The sequence below is a fragment of the Aulostomus chinensis genome, chromosome 11 (genome assembly GCF_037954235.1).
Source record: "Aulostomus chinensis isolate RoL2024-O1b breed Wild chromosome 11, RoL_Achi_v1.0, whole genome shotgun sequence".
NCBI lineage: Eukaryota > Metazoa > Chordata > Actinopteri > Syngnathiformes > Aulostomidae > Aulostomus > Aulostomus chinensis.
In genome coordinates, this window is record NC_141330.1 from 6,981,715 (window position 1) to 6,994,195 (window position 12,481).

Genomic DNA, 12,481 nt, shown 5'->3' on the forward strand with positions numbered 1-12,481 from the left:
AACTCAGCTTTTTGTTCCCTTCTCAGACAAAAGCTGTACTGTGTGCCTGCTGCAAATAAATTTGAACTCCCCTCTTACCCTCCAGCTTCAATGCAATGATCTGCCATGATAATCTAAAATCCACAACCGGTTGCTTTTTCCTTTCTTTTCTTTTTTTTGCTTCGGAGAGCTAAGTCTAGTCTCCTTGCAGAGGCTAATTCTTCATGGAGGTTTTCCTTTGTAGTCTAAAGAAATATAGTGAGTTGTGTGTACAGTGAGGCAGCTGCACAAGGCTCCCTTACACCCTCTTTGAATGGCTCTGGGACAGGGCGACTATTTCCATATCAAAGTGTTTGGTTTATTGAAGCTGATGTGGAAACCTGATGCGATTTAATGTGGTATAAAAACTTCAGACGTACTGTATCAGGTTCACTTCGCAACATAATGCAGTATTCTGTGGAAAATTCAAGTAATTTCCCAAAGAGGGATGAATGTGAAGGGTGATGTACTTTTTTTTTTTTTTACAAAAACAGCTTTAGATGTGAAGTAAACATCAGAGAGGCTTGAAAAATCTTTTCATAAAGGATTTTTCTTGAAACCCGCCAACCCATTTAAAGATGTTATTGTGTCAAATCGTAGCTTTCAACAGATTTCACATCAGTCTTTCAAGTCAAAACTGATACAGACTTTTCAAAGAAACGACATGGCAGACTACTTTGTCCTGGGGTGTTTAAATAAAACATCTCGGACCTTGTTGTCTCTCCCGTCTTTAGCTGCTAAAAAGACCCAGTGGCTGGAGAAAGAGGAGAAGGCCCGGCAGCTGAGAGAGCAGCAGCTGGAGGAGCGCAGGAGGAAACTTGAGGAACAACGGATCAAGGCGGAAAAACGGCGAGCCACCTTGGAAGAGAGGCAGAAACAGAAACTGGAGAAGAACAAAGTATGTATGGACCAGAACAAGGATTGGGTTGAAACAATGTCGTTGTTCCTTGAGTGGCAGTCTAAACTCGGTTCCTCGCTGAGATCTACACGTTCTCTTCAATGCTCTGTCACTTCAGATGGCTGATGTCTGTTTGCTTTTCAGGAACGCTATGAGGCCGCCATCCACAGGTCAACCAAGAAAACGTGGGCAGAAATCCGTCAGCAAAGGTGGTCCTGGGCTGGGGGACTCAGCCAGAACTCCAGCCAGAAAGAGAGTGAGTATATTAGGCAGACTCAGTTACACATCCTCATACCCAGAGAAACCTGAAGATTTTCTCCCGTTGGAGTGTTTTTGTCCTAAATTATCAAGTAAAGTTCTTTTTCTTTTAAGGTATAAGATCAAGTGCCATGTGTGTGCAGTTCATTTACAGTTTCCATCATTAGCAGCTCTTGAGTTTCACCACCATTAACCTCTTTAGTCCATCAGAGGGCTAATTAGCGTAGCATCTGTGTATGATGTCATGCAACCCTATACTTTCGCTGAGGATGCAGCAGGCCGTACACATGCTTTGCAACAACAATCTAAATTCCTCGCTGAGGCTTTTGTTGTCACATACGTAGAGAGGGTGATTTTCTAGTTTTCAATCACCACAGGTTTCTAGTAGGTAGATGTGAATCGCCGCTACAAAGAGCAATGAGGAAAGGGCCTTGCTGCTGCAGCTCTGCAGCGTTAGCCTTCAATATTACTGGAGGACGTTTAGCTCTATTGATCAGACAGTGACAATGTATTCACCCGCTTTATTGCAACAGCTGCAGTCCGCCAGCATTCTCAGCTAGGAGCAAATTGAATTTGCTCCCTATTCATGTGAATTGATAAGTTTCCTGACAGTCCAGCAGCCAATGAGAGGGGGCGTGCAAGGACTGGACAGCTTATGTAACTCTGTAGAAACTGTGTGTTAACGGCTCAGCTTTAATCGATGTTGCCCGACTTGGAACTCCTCGACTTCCATCTCATGTCTTATAATCACCTCTGCCATATGGTACAGGAATTACCAACACTCAAACCAATCTCTCCCTTCCTCCCTCACCAGCTCGCCGTCTGTCCGATGAAGAAAGTAAACAAGCATTAACAGGCTGCAGCAGAATGGCTGAGACTTCAGGATGTTATTTAGGAAATGCTGGCAAAGTGCCCTGTCGGCCACCGTCTCAGCCTTAAACGCTGACATTCACGCTCGCTGTGATTTACTGGATGCTGATTCATGTCTGATGACATTTCGGGAAACGGCATAGGGTTTACTTGACTGCAGTGGATTAAAGGGATATAGAATTTGGATAGATTCGAGTATAATACATGGCTACTCACAAGGATTCTGTGTTTTTGCTCTTTTTTTGACATGCCGGTCCATACGGTCCACCTCTGAATGAGCACACGTTTCCCAACAGCTGCTTTCCATTCCTTTTTTGGTTGTTATGGTTCACTCGGCATGTGTTGGAGGTTTTAAAAGGTGCTTATTGAAGGTTTTCTGGAGTGCTTTCATGTGCTGTTTTTTAAAATGGGCACAAACCATTGCAGTTTTATTCATATAGAACATACAAAAAAAACTGAAAAGGTTATTTCAGTCAAACACATATTGTTTTTACCTCCACTGAGGTGAAGGAAATATTGATTGTGCTGCACACGTGACATTTAGAAAATGAAATAGCAACTTGTTATTTCCAGAGAATTTGACGTCCCAGTTACTCTGGATAATCCACAACAGTCCCTGTCCCAGCTTTTCACTGGATCCAGTGCCAATGGAAACGGTAAACAGCGCATGTTTGGATTATCCAGGGTAATGGGGACACTTGTAGCTGGCTGATAAGTTAGAAGTAAGCTTTCAATCCCGTGAATGCCACAAAACAAAATGGTGTATTGCATTCTGCCAATCAGAGCAGAGAATAAAAAACGTGAGATATTGCGCAAGATGCTACTCGCGATTAAAAACATGGTTTTCTTGTTCAGATGAAATTAACCATTGAAATCGGGTTCTGGGGTAGCGGCATCCACCAGAGGGATGAAGTCCAGCTGGTGTGCGAGGTGTTTTTTTAAACAGTTGGGTGTGAAAGCATCCTGGATAATCTGTAGTCCCAGATCCAGCGTGAGGCTTCCTCATCATGTATGAAGTTCAAGCCCAGCAGGCGCGTGAACACTGACGCTAATGTAGCTTAAGTTATAAATGCGTTTTTGATTGATGGGTGAATGTCTTGATACCGGCTGAATTTGGTTGCTACAGTAAACCTCATATTTTTGTTTACAATTAGATAAAAAATAATTGTTAAAAAAATAGTTTTTTATTGACAAATATTGTTGAAGTGGTGGACAAAATAACCAAGGATCTGAACTGGAAGGGTTAAACGGAAATGGCATTTTCCGTTCAGCTCAGGCTTAAACCCACGTTTTGTGCTCTAGTTGCTCGAGGCTGTTTGAAGTAAACAGATGTGTGGCTGTAAAGCAGTGGATGATGTGATTATATAGTGTATAACAATAGCACACATGACATATAGGATACTCTAGTTGCCTTACAGTAGGTGGGTGTACATTTCTAGAGGCATCATTTGAGCATGGCGCCCCCCCCCCCCCAACCATGTGACCTGTGTGAACATCTGTGTGGCGCTCTCTCGGCTTCTTAGGCAGATGCTCTGTGTCAACGGTCAACCTGCCCAAACACGTGGACTCTGTTATAAACAAGCGACTCTCCAAGTCTTCTGCCACGCTCTGGAACTCCCCCAGCAGAAGTAAGGCAACATCTGGAATGCCCCCCCCTCTCTCCCCACACACACCCGTTTAACTGTGTCCATCACTCTTCCACCGCCAACACCTCCGAACCCGTCCATCAGTGTCGTCTTAATTTTTTTCCCCCAGTTGCTTCTTTCCTTTTCTGATTTCAGTCCTTCCACTGTGCTTGGTGACTGACCCATTTTCATCCTTCCAACCATTTTTGCTGCCTGTCCAAAATCAGGTTGGGGGTCTTGGTTCACACCCTCTGCATGCTCATATTCTTATATGAGTTATCTCCAGTGCTCATGCTTTGTTCTGTTGTCTCCCGTTTTGTGGTTGGTTCATTTTTGTGGTGACGGCCATTTCATTGGCGGTGTTTCTCTCCAGTCAGACGGCTTCTTCTCCTCATCTTCACAACAACGTCGTGGATCAGTGTCACAAATGCTTTGACTGGTACAGGAGTGGCTGCGATTTATAAATGACAAATATCTCTCTCTGAATCAATCTTTCTTCGGATGAGTGCATCCTTTTTTCTTTTTTTTAATCTATAACCAGGTCACAGTGTACTCCTTCAAAGGAGAAGAAACTTGTAAGTTTCAAAAGTTAGTGTGTGAGTCAGCATTTTTGCAGGAGATAATGTATTCTAAAAACTCCCTGGAGCAGGTACTTTGCCTCTTGGCTGCTGGGAGAAAATAGATGGAACAACTCCATCCTTGTTGCTCCCCTACCTCCAACACACACACACACACACACACACACACACACACACACACAAGCGCACGTGCGCTGATAGACTCGCTCTCATCATCACACCTTCCAGCTAAAGGAGAACGTTTCTCCTCCAAACAAACAGTGATGAGTCTCCACTACCCTGCTGTACGCTCGCGGCTGCGGTTATAAATAACAGTCTCACTGTCTAGACAAGCATTTGAAATGAATCTCTCTTGGGTGGTACGGCTCCAGCTCAAGGTTACAGTTTCCTCCTCTCTTAATCTCTTTGGGTGGTTTGGAGGTGTCTAATTGGAGTTTTGTTTATTTGATTGGTTTGTTTTTGGCTTGTTAACATGATTTGACATTTGAGCTCTGACATTACGGTTTCCTTTTTATTCCGCACATTTTACAGCTGTGTCTGGGTAATGAAGGAGAGAACTCAGCACCGACCACCATGGGAGCCAATACAGTTAGAACACAGCTCCGGTCCAACACCCTTTTAAAGCTAATAAAAGATTTATTTATCAGTCTGTTTTTCTCTACCTGCAGCCCGTAGCCTTGCACTGAGTCCGTGGGAGAGCAGTATAGTGGACCGGCTCATGACGCCGACCTTATCTTTCCTTGCACGGAGCCGCAGCGCAGCCAGCGTCCTCAACAACGGAAAAGATGGGCGTAAGTTAAAAAAACCAAAACAAAACAAATGCAGCATTATTCACATAATATGTTGTTGTGTGAATGTTGACAAGCTTACATCATTCCTCGTCTGCCCTTCAGACTCTCCTCTCTGCCCACGTTCGGCCTCTGCCAGTCCCCTGACACTCTGCGCCCACCAGCCCCATCACCGCTGCTCTGATCGCTGGAGGGTGACGTCCAGCACTCCAGACATCACCCAGCGCCAACACAGACGGAGCTCCACACCTGTAGGGTTCTCTGATATCCACCTTTACCCTGTAGCTGCATGCACCGAACTTTGTGGTCTCACATGTAGAACCTGATATTATGAGGCCGGATAAGTCGGCTCAAATTGAGATTGTAGCTAAAAAAGCAGTGAAACTCAAAACAGGTGACTCGTTTTTTTTATGAGTGAGCATGCTAGTCACGTAACTGGCAGATGATTTACTGGCAAGGATGTTTCTGTGAGACACGAAGAGATGAGACACACACTTGATCCCCTGCAACAATTCCTCCCAATGTATACCGACAACCTCATCTGGTTTTGTGTTACTGAATCATGTCTTTACATTGCATATTTGTCTTTTTTTTTTTTTTTTTTTGTATGTTGTGTACTGACAGATGGATAAAAACAAGAAAGAAAAGAAAGACAAAGAACGGGAGAATGAAAAAGAGAAAAGCGCCCTCACTAAAGAGAAGATCCTCAAGAAGAGACAGTCCCTTCCCAGTATGAGACACAGACCAGACCCGAGGTAAAACAGCGCAACTTCCAATAACACCACTCTCTAATTATTTATTATTTATTTTAGATTAAATTTAATTATTGTTATTTTATTCTTTTTTGAATGCCCTTGATTCTCTTATATGAAGTATTTTTATCAGTATTTTTAAAAATAAAAATCCCAGTTTTCTTCATTTCTCTCCTCGCAAATAAAAAAACAACAACTGGGTGACTTGTTTGTGAACCAGACTAAGAAGATAATTTATCACGTAATCTTCCTGCCTGGAAAATAACACACTGGCTTTTGTCACGACATTAAATGACAGAAGGCTTTTAAAAATAAATGAGTGGATATTGACAGCCTGCTGGAGCTCTAAATCACAGAGATCTCAACACAAAAATGCTGCAGTTTGCTGTACAAAATAAGCCCTATAAGTTCGGTATATCTTTTAAAGTCTCCATCTCCTCGCGTTATGATTACCTGCAAAAACACTGCTGCTCAAACTCTATAATAAAAACCGAAGCAGTGACAAAGTTATCCTCCGACACTCTCTCCTCGTTTCTGGGTTATTCAGGGTGACCATGTTTACATCGGCATCGTCCTGACTGCATATTTTATGCACTGTTTGAGCGTAGCGCAAAAGAGAGAAAGATCCCAGATCAAGTGGTCATTTCCTCTCGTATCCCCAGGCAACACAATAAATGACATCCATGACAGAAGGGCAGAGAAAAAAAACAACACTTTCTTTGACTCAACAAAAAGGCAACACAGGGCTCGTCTGTGCTGTCCGTGCCAGAGGCCGTCCTCAGCCTAATGGATGTAACATGAGTTGTATTGCCTGTGTATTGCTGGGCTGCTGAATGATACTGCACGCCAGGGATGATGCAACGTTCGAGGGCTTTGTCTGCTACCGACTTGTTAGCTAAAGTCAGGACATGGCTTAAACATTTCAAAACAAGGCCTAATGGAATAAGTGGCCCAAATTGGATTAAATCAAAACCCAATTGTCAGTTATTTTCCGTTTCTGCCTGTATTTTCTCCCCTCCAGTCCGAGTCCTTTATCAAGACCCCGACCATCATCTCCGGCCACGCCAAAGGGTAGAACAGCCTCTCCCAGCCCTGCCGCCTCCCCAAGGCCTCCATCCTCACGTGGCAGCCCGTCAACCCCTAAAGGCCGGCCAAAAAGAGCCAGGACCCCCGCCAGAATAGATCACCGTACCTCGTCCCCCGTCCCATTGGAGAGAGTGAAGGAGCCTCGCAGGCCCACCACCCCCGTGGACAGGAAGGGTGAGTGCTGACGTTGGTGATTAGTGACAGAAGTGATATCGTCTGCCATTCAAGAGATGCTGTTCATACTATTAATGACACAAAACTAGAAATTCATGTTAATTGGAATTATTTTCTCCAGCAAAAAAAAATACTTCTGTTAGTTACAAGTAAACACTCCACCTCGAAAATACTGTCTTATTCCAAACCTCCTTTGTCACCGTGTACGGAACTTCCGTTAACTACCCGTCGTCACAAGATGGAAGTTGAGTGATGGAGTCACATGGTGACAACTGAGAAAGAACTACACCATCATCTGTTAATAATAGTTTTGTTTTTGTCAGTCCTGTTGTATCTGTTTGGACATTTCAAGCCTGGCTTGCTTCCCTGCATGGCTGAGTCACACAGCATTTATTAATATTTTGTTCTATTCTCAAAGACGTCTGTCTGGCTCGGTCCCTTCCTGTGACACGGCCGAAGACTGAATGAGCCCCTGAAAAACAAAAACCTGCATCTCTTTCAAGGAGCAGTTGGTTATAATTACCAGCAAATTTATTAGGCATAAAAACAACTAAGTGAGCCACACACACACACACACACACACACACACTCACTCACTCTGGATGGTACGACACCACACAAAGAGACTAATCAGCTTTAATTATCTAATTACCCAGCTTGAGTTCTCTGCCTGTTTACAGTTTCCAGCTTCTGGCGAGAACGTTTTACAGCGTTGTCATTTCTAATAAACTGACCATAATGTCATTAACTGCCAGGAAACAGTCAAGAAAGCTCCACCAGAAATGTCACTATTCATAGGGAAACATAAACAGTCACGTAAGTCCTGTTTGATTGGCATTTTAATGTATCACACGCAAAAAGTTGGATGGAAATGACAAAATTTGTCTTTTTTTTAAACTCGCATTAGCTGGTTATTGCCTCTTTTGAAAATGCACAAAATGGGATGGAAACTCCTTTTTTTATTTATTATCTTTTCATGAACTTTTTCAGACATAGAAAATTGTAAACTTGTGACTTGACCAGCTGTTTCTGCTGCCGGCGTCCTCCCATATATTCCCAAACTCCATCCGTGGACAGCATGCAACACGGCCGATACGAGCTGGCACAAAAGAATAATTAGAACAATTAGAAATTGCACAACTAAAAATAAATCCCCTCATAATAAGGCCCTAATCTCTCTTTGGCAATATTTCCAATGTTTGCTGAAAATAAGCTTGAGAATTAAATGGAATCCTGACAATTGAAGTCATTTTTTGCTTTTCACAATATCTCACTGATATTATCTCCATTTGCCTCAACTTTGACCTGTTCTAGGTTCCCCTGGGGCTCCTGCTATTGTTGTATCCTCAGCTGCTTCCACACCCCAAACGCCAAGCATGCCAGCCACAACCACTGCCTCCTCTTCTTCCTCCTCACCTGAGCCAGTAAACTCAGCTCCGTCTGTCCCTGCAGCCTCACCTGCACCCTCTCCATCAGCCAAACCCATGGCAGGCACCAACAATCCAGAGGAGGCGGCTCGCATCCTGGCGGAGAAACGGCGGCAGGCTCGCGAACAAAGGGAGAGGGAGGAGCAGGAACGTCGGGAACAGGAGGAGAAAGAGAGGTCAGAGGGTTCAGCGTAACTAATTCTAGGCATTACAGAGTCAAATGTCTGTCAAGTTACACAACTGTGCAAGAGATGAGAGGAATTGGTGAAAATAAACTGAACCGTGTTATCTTCTTTCTCCTGTCAGCCATCACAGAGTTGAACAGACCTTCAGTAAATATGTTAACAATCATCCAAATGCATACTTCCAATTTTTGTTACCATTTCCTGAAACAGTTTGATTCAGAACAGAAATTTGATAACAGAAGTCCTATCAGTAGAATCATTTTAAAATGAGAAGCATGTGATTCTGTGGCAAATGTTCACCTTCAATCCTTATGGCTGCAGGATCCTGAGAGAGGAGAGAATAGCGAGGGAGGCGGAGGAGCGACGTCGCCGGGAGGAGGAGGCCCAAGCTATGGCTGAGGAGCAGCGCAAGAGGGACGAAGCCCAACGCTTGCAGGAGGAGAAGGAGGCAGAGGAGAGAGCCAAAGCTGAGCAGGAGGAGAACATTCGCCTGCAAAAACAGGTATGCTGACCTTTAACAACCAGCACATGGAAAAAACACACTAGGATTAGCATGCTAGGCCTGCAGCAGTCATTCATGGTATGTTGTGGTATAAATGATAGTTGCCATACAGCGCCTTTCTTGTTCAGGTGACATCGATGCTGTTGTCCAGCTCGGTGCAGTTTGGTGTGCACTCTGCTACGCAGCAAAAACAGACCAACCAGTCGGACTGAGGAGGTGTTTTGATAAGCTGCCAAAGTCTGGTGCGGCATGTGTTCGTGCTGAGAACGTTGCCTGACCTCTACCTGACCACAGCTAACGCCTTAGTCCACAATTTTAACCTAAACAGCAACTGTAACCAAGTACTTTGCATTTTTGGATGCAACAGAGAATCAAAACCGTAGCTGTTTGTGTTGAAGGGAAGAAAAGTTGATATTGGAAAATTCAAGGCCTGGAAAAGTTTTGAAAATAAATCAATCATCAATCAAGTCATTGATTTAAGTTAGGGGCACATAGAGAAATCCATGTCAAAATGATGTTGTAGTAGTGAAACTTGTCATCCAGGCATGGAAACGTCATAGAGATGGAAAGGTATGAACCCTGTGTACAAATAAAGTAGTAGAACTAAACTTCTTTCTGTATTTACTTTCTTACCGCTGCCCCGGACACATTGGACCAACAAAAACACTCAATGTCCCCCTTCTTCTTCTTCTGGGTTTATTGGCGGTTGGCAAATAAGCTTATAGGTGCATTACTGCCGCTTAATGTGGTTCGTAGTGACGCATCTTGGTTTGCTTGTATTTTTCTCTGTGAAAACAAATATTTGTTTTTAAACCTATGACATGACCAGCGGCATGGCTCAGGGGTAGAGTGGCCGTCTAGCAACTGAAGGGTCGCCGGTTCGATCCTCGACCCCGGTGACCACGTCGAAGTGTCCTTGAGCAAGATACTGAACCCATAATTGCTCCTGATGAGTAGGTTGGTGCCTTGCATGGCAGCCTCCATCATCAGTGTGTGTGTGTGTGTGTGTGTGTGTGTGTGTGTGTGTGTGTGTGTGTGAATGGGTGAATGAGATGACACTGTAAAATGCTTTGAGTGCCGCTAAGGTAGAAAAGCGCGAGGTAAAATTGGGTCCATTTACCATCCACACACTAAAACAAATACACAAAGGGAGAAATGCTCCTAAGTTTATTATTCAGACCAGAGCAAATGAGCTTCAGGTGTGTAACAGCCCTTACACAAACAGAAAAATGTGTATTTTCACTCCTATAACAGTTTCTGTAACCGATTACAATAATTTGGCAAAGATTTGCTGCCTAATAACGAACTGCACCAAAAACACGGCCCAGTGTTTTCTGTCGCTGGATCGCTGTTGAAGGTCTTTAGAGGGAAATATTTATCCCAGCTCTTGAGCAGGACGCTACATGAGCTGACCTTTTTACTTTCCATCCATTAACCTGGATGAGCAATATTTTGAATCTGCCAGTGTTTGTGGATGTTGAGCTGAAGAGAAGAAGCAGAGCAAGATTATCCTTAATGAGCAGAAACTGATGAAAGAGGAAATGTGGCTATTCATCTCTATTTGTTTATCCTCTAAACCTTTGACATGACCAGCGCTGGTGCTCATCCCATTCCAGAGTTTACACTTTGTCACCCCCTTGTGGGCTTTCACAGAAGTGTCATTTGCAGAATCCAATGTAATTATGCAGCGGTTTAAGTATTGTTTTTCACGTTGCCACAAGGCTGTAAATGTTGAAAATAGATCCTTTTGGTGCAGAAAAATATGCCTTTTGTGGTTGTAAACAATAATTGCTGCGAGCAACCACGCCCTTGTTACGCACAAGGCCACACAAGGCATGTAAGTCTGGCTGCAGTTCTTTTTCCCTCTACTGCCTGCGTTAAAATCACGGCTGGATTCTTGCCTGTGTGTTTCAGAAAGAAGAGGCTGAGGCTAAAGCCCGGGAGGAAGCTGAGAAGCAGCGTCTGGAGAGGGAGAAACACTTCCAGAAGGAGGAGCAGGAGAGGCTGGAGAGGAAAAGGGTAGGGCAGTATAGCTGGCCTCCTACAAGTACTTTTTCAGCCAGGGCTTCACTCATCCAATTCAAAGCGGAAATACACATTTTTAAACAGGCAAAATAAGTTTTGTTCTCAGTTTTTTTCTTTTTTGGAACAATAATATAATTTGCTTTCAAAAAGAAAAAAAAAATCTGTAAATCCCCCTGATTTAATAGAACAGTTCCGCTCTAAATACTGAACTCTACTTGTTACAATAACAAAGTACAGTCCATTTACAACAAGCTCTCCTCCCTCAATGGAGGTATTATATGCTGGGGTACATTAACTCTGTGGTCGGCCTTTTGATACAACAAAAGCAGGCTTGAAAGTTGAATCCCTGAAACCAAGATGAATGATGTTTTTGGCTTATCCTGGATTGGCTGTCCGCATGCCACGATTTAATAGAGCTTCCAGTGCCTATGTGAGCGTGAGGCTATATATAAACACTAATAAGGGAGCCCTCGCCGCGCCAGTCATCTGTGTGTTTGTTTGTGTGCGCGCGCAGATCTTTGTATGTGTGCCAATGCACAATGAACATTTACTCTCCGTGTACCACCCACATCCACAATAAGCTGATAAACAAGCATTTCTCTCCCTCCCTCATCTTCTCCCCACGTGTGAGAGGTCCTTATCAAGGCGTGCCAGGCCTGGCTAAGCCAGCCCGGGCCTGGATCTCTGCTGAAATTAGCCCACAAGAACAGCACGTCCTCTTCCCCAAAGCCTGCAGCTTCGTCACACTTTACTACTCTGTTACTGTCCTCTACCAAAACTGTCCCACTTTTGTCATTATCTGAACAGAGCGAAGGCTGCAGCCAGCGTTCACAGGTGGTTTGAAGCATCCTGGTGGAGCAACTTTACTTTTTGTTATTTATTTATTTTTTTTAAATCCTGAAGCAGGCTTTTTGTCAGCCAAACCGGATGCCAAAGCCATGAGTGTATGAGTTCTCTGTGAATAATCTTAGGTAATAAAGAATGCTTTTCTTTTATGAGTGGCAGCTGCAGTTGTGGTTGAGCTGTGTCAGGCTATCTGTGTCCTCAAATGAAGGTCGTATGTTGTATCCACATTCTGCCTGACATTCATACGGCAGCCAGAAAGGTTTTCCTTTTAGTTACAGCAGACTGAGCTCTTTGTTTCTGCCCTACTTTCCACTTTTCAACCATCCTACACTGTCCAACTCAACACACAAGTGCTGCTTCATCAGTACTCACTCAGCCCTCCACCTGCCTGGATTCACTGAAAGCGAACAGCCATCCAACAAGAGACACAAGAGACAGGAAGCCTTTTC

At 43.9% G+C, this 12,481-nt stretch overlaps 1 protein-coding gene across 6 annotated transcripts in view; it reads left to right on the plus strand.

Moving 5' to 3' along the window:
* map7d1a (MAP7 domain containing 1a) overlaps positions 1-12,481 on the plus strand; it is a 44,316-nt gene that overhangs the window by 24,450 nt on the left and 7,385 nt on the right. For 2 of the 6 annotated variants that reach the window (XM_086218004.1, XM_086218005.1), the window contains 9 exons: positions 753-916; positions 1,061-1,172; positions 3,568-3,672; positions 4,916-5,286; positions 5,660-5,790; positions 6,809-7,047; positions 8,362-8,650; positions 8,981-9,161; positions 11,076-11,180. In XM_086218004.1, the coding sequence (XP_086074130.1) occupies positions 753-916; positions 1,061-1,172; positions 3,568-3,672; positions 4,916-5,286; positions 5,660-5,790; positions 6,809-7,047; positions 8,362-8,650; positions 8,981-9,161; positions 11,076-11,180 (1,697 nt within the window). The remainder of the gene's footprint in view (positions 1-752; positions 917-1,060; positions 1,173-3,567; positions 3,673-4,915; positions 5,287-5,659; positions 5,791-6,808; positions 7,048-8,361; positions 8,651-8,980; positions 9,162-11,075; positions 11,181-12,481) is intronic. The other 4 variants (XM_086218008.1, XM_086218009.1, XM_086218006.1 and 1 more) reach the window with 3 other exon arrangements.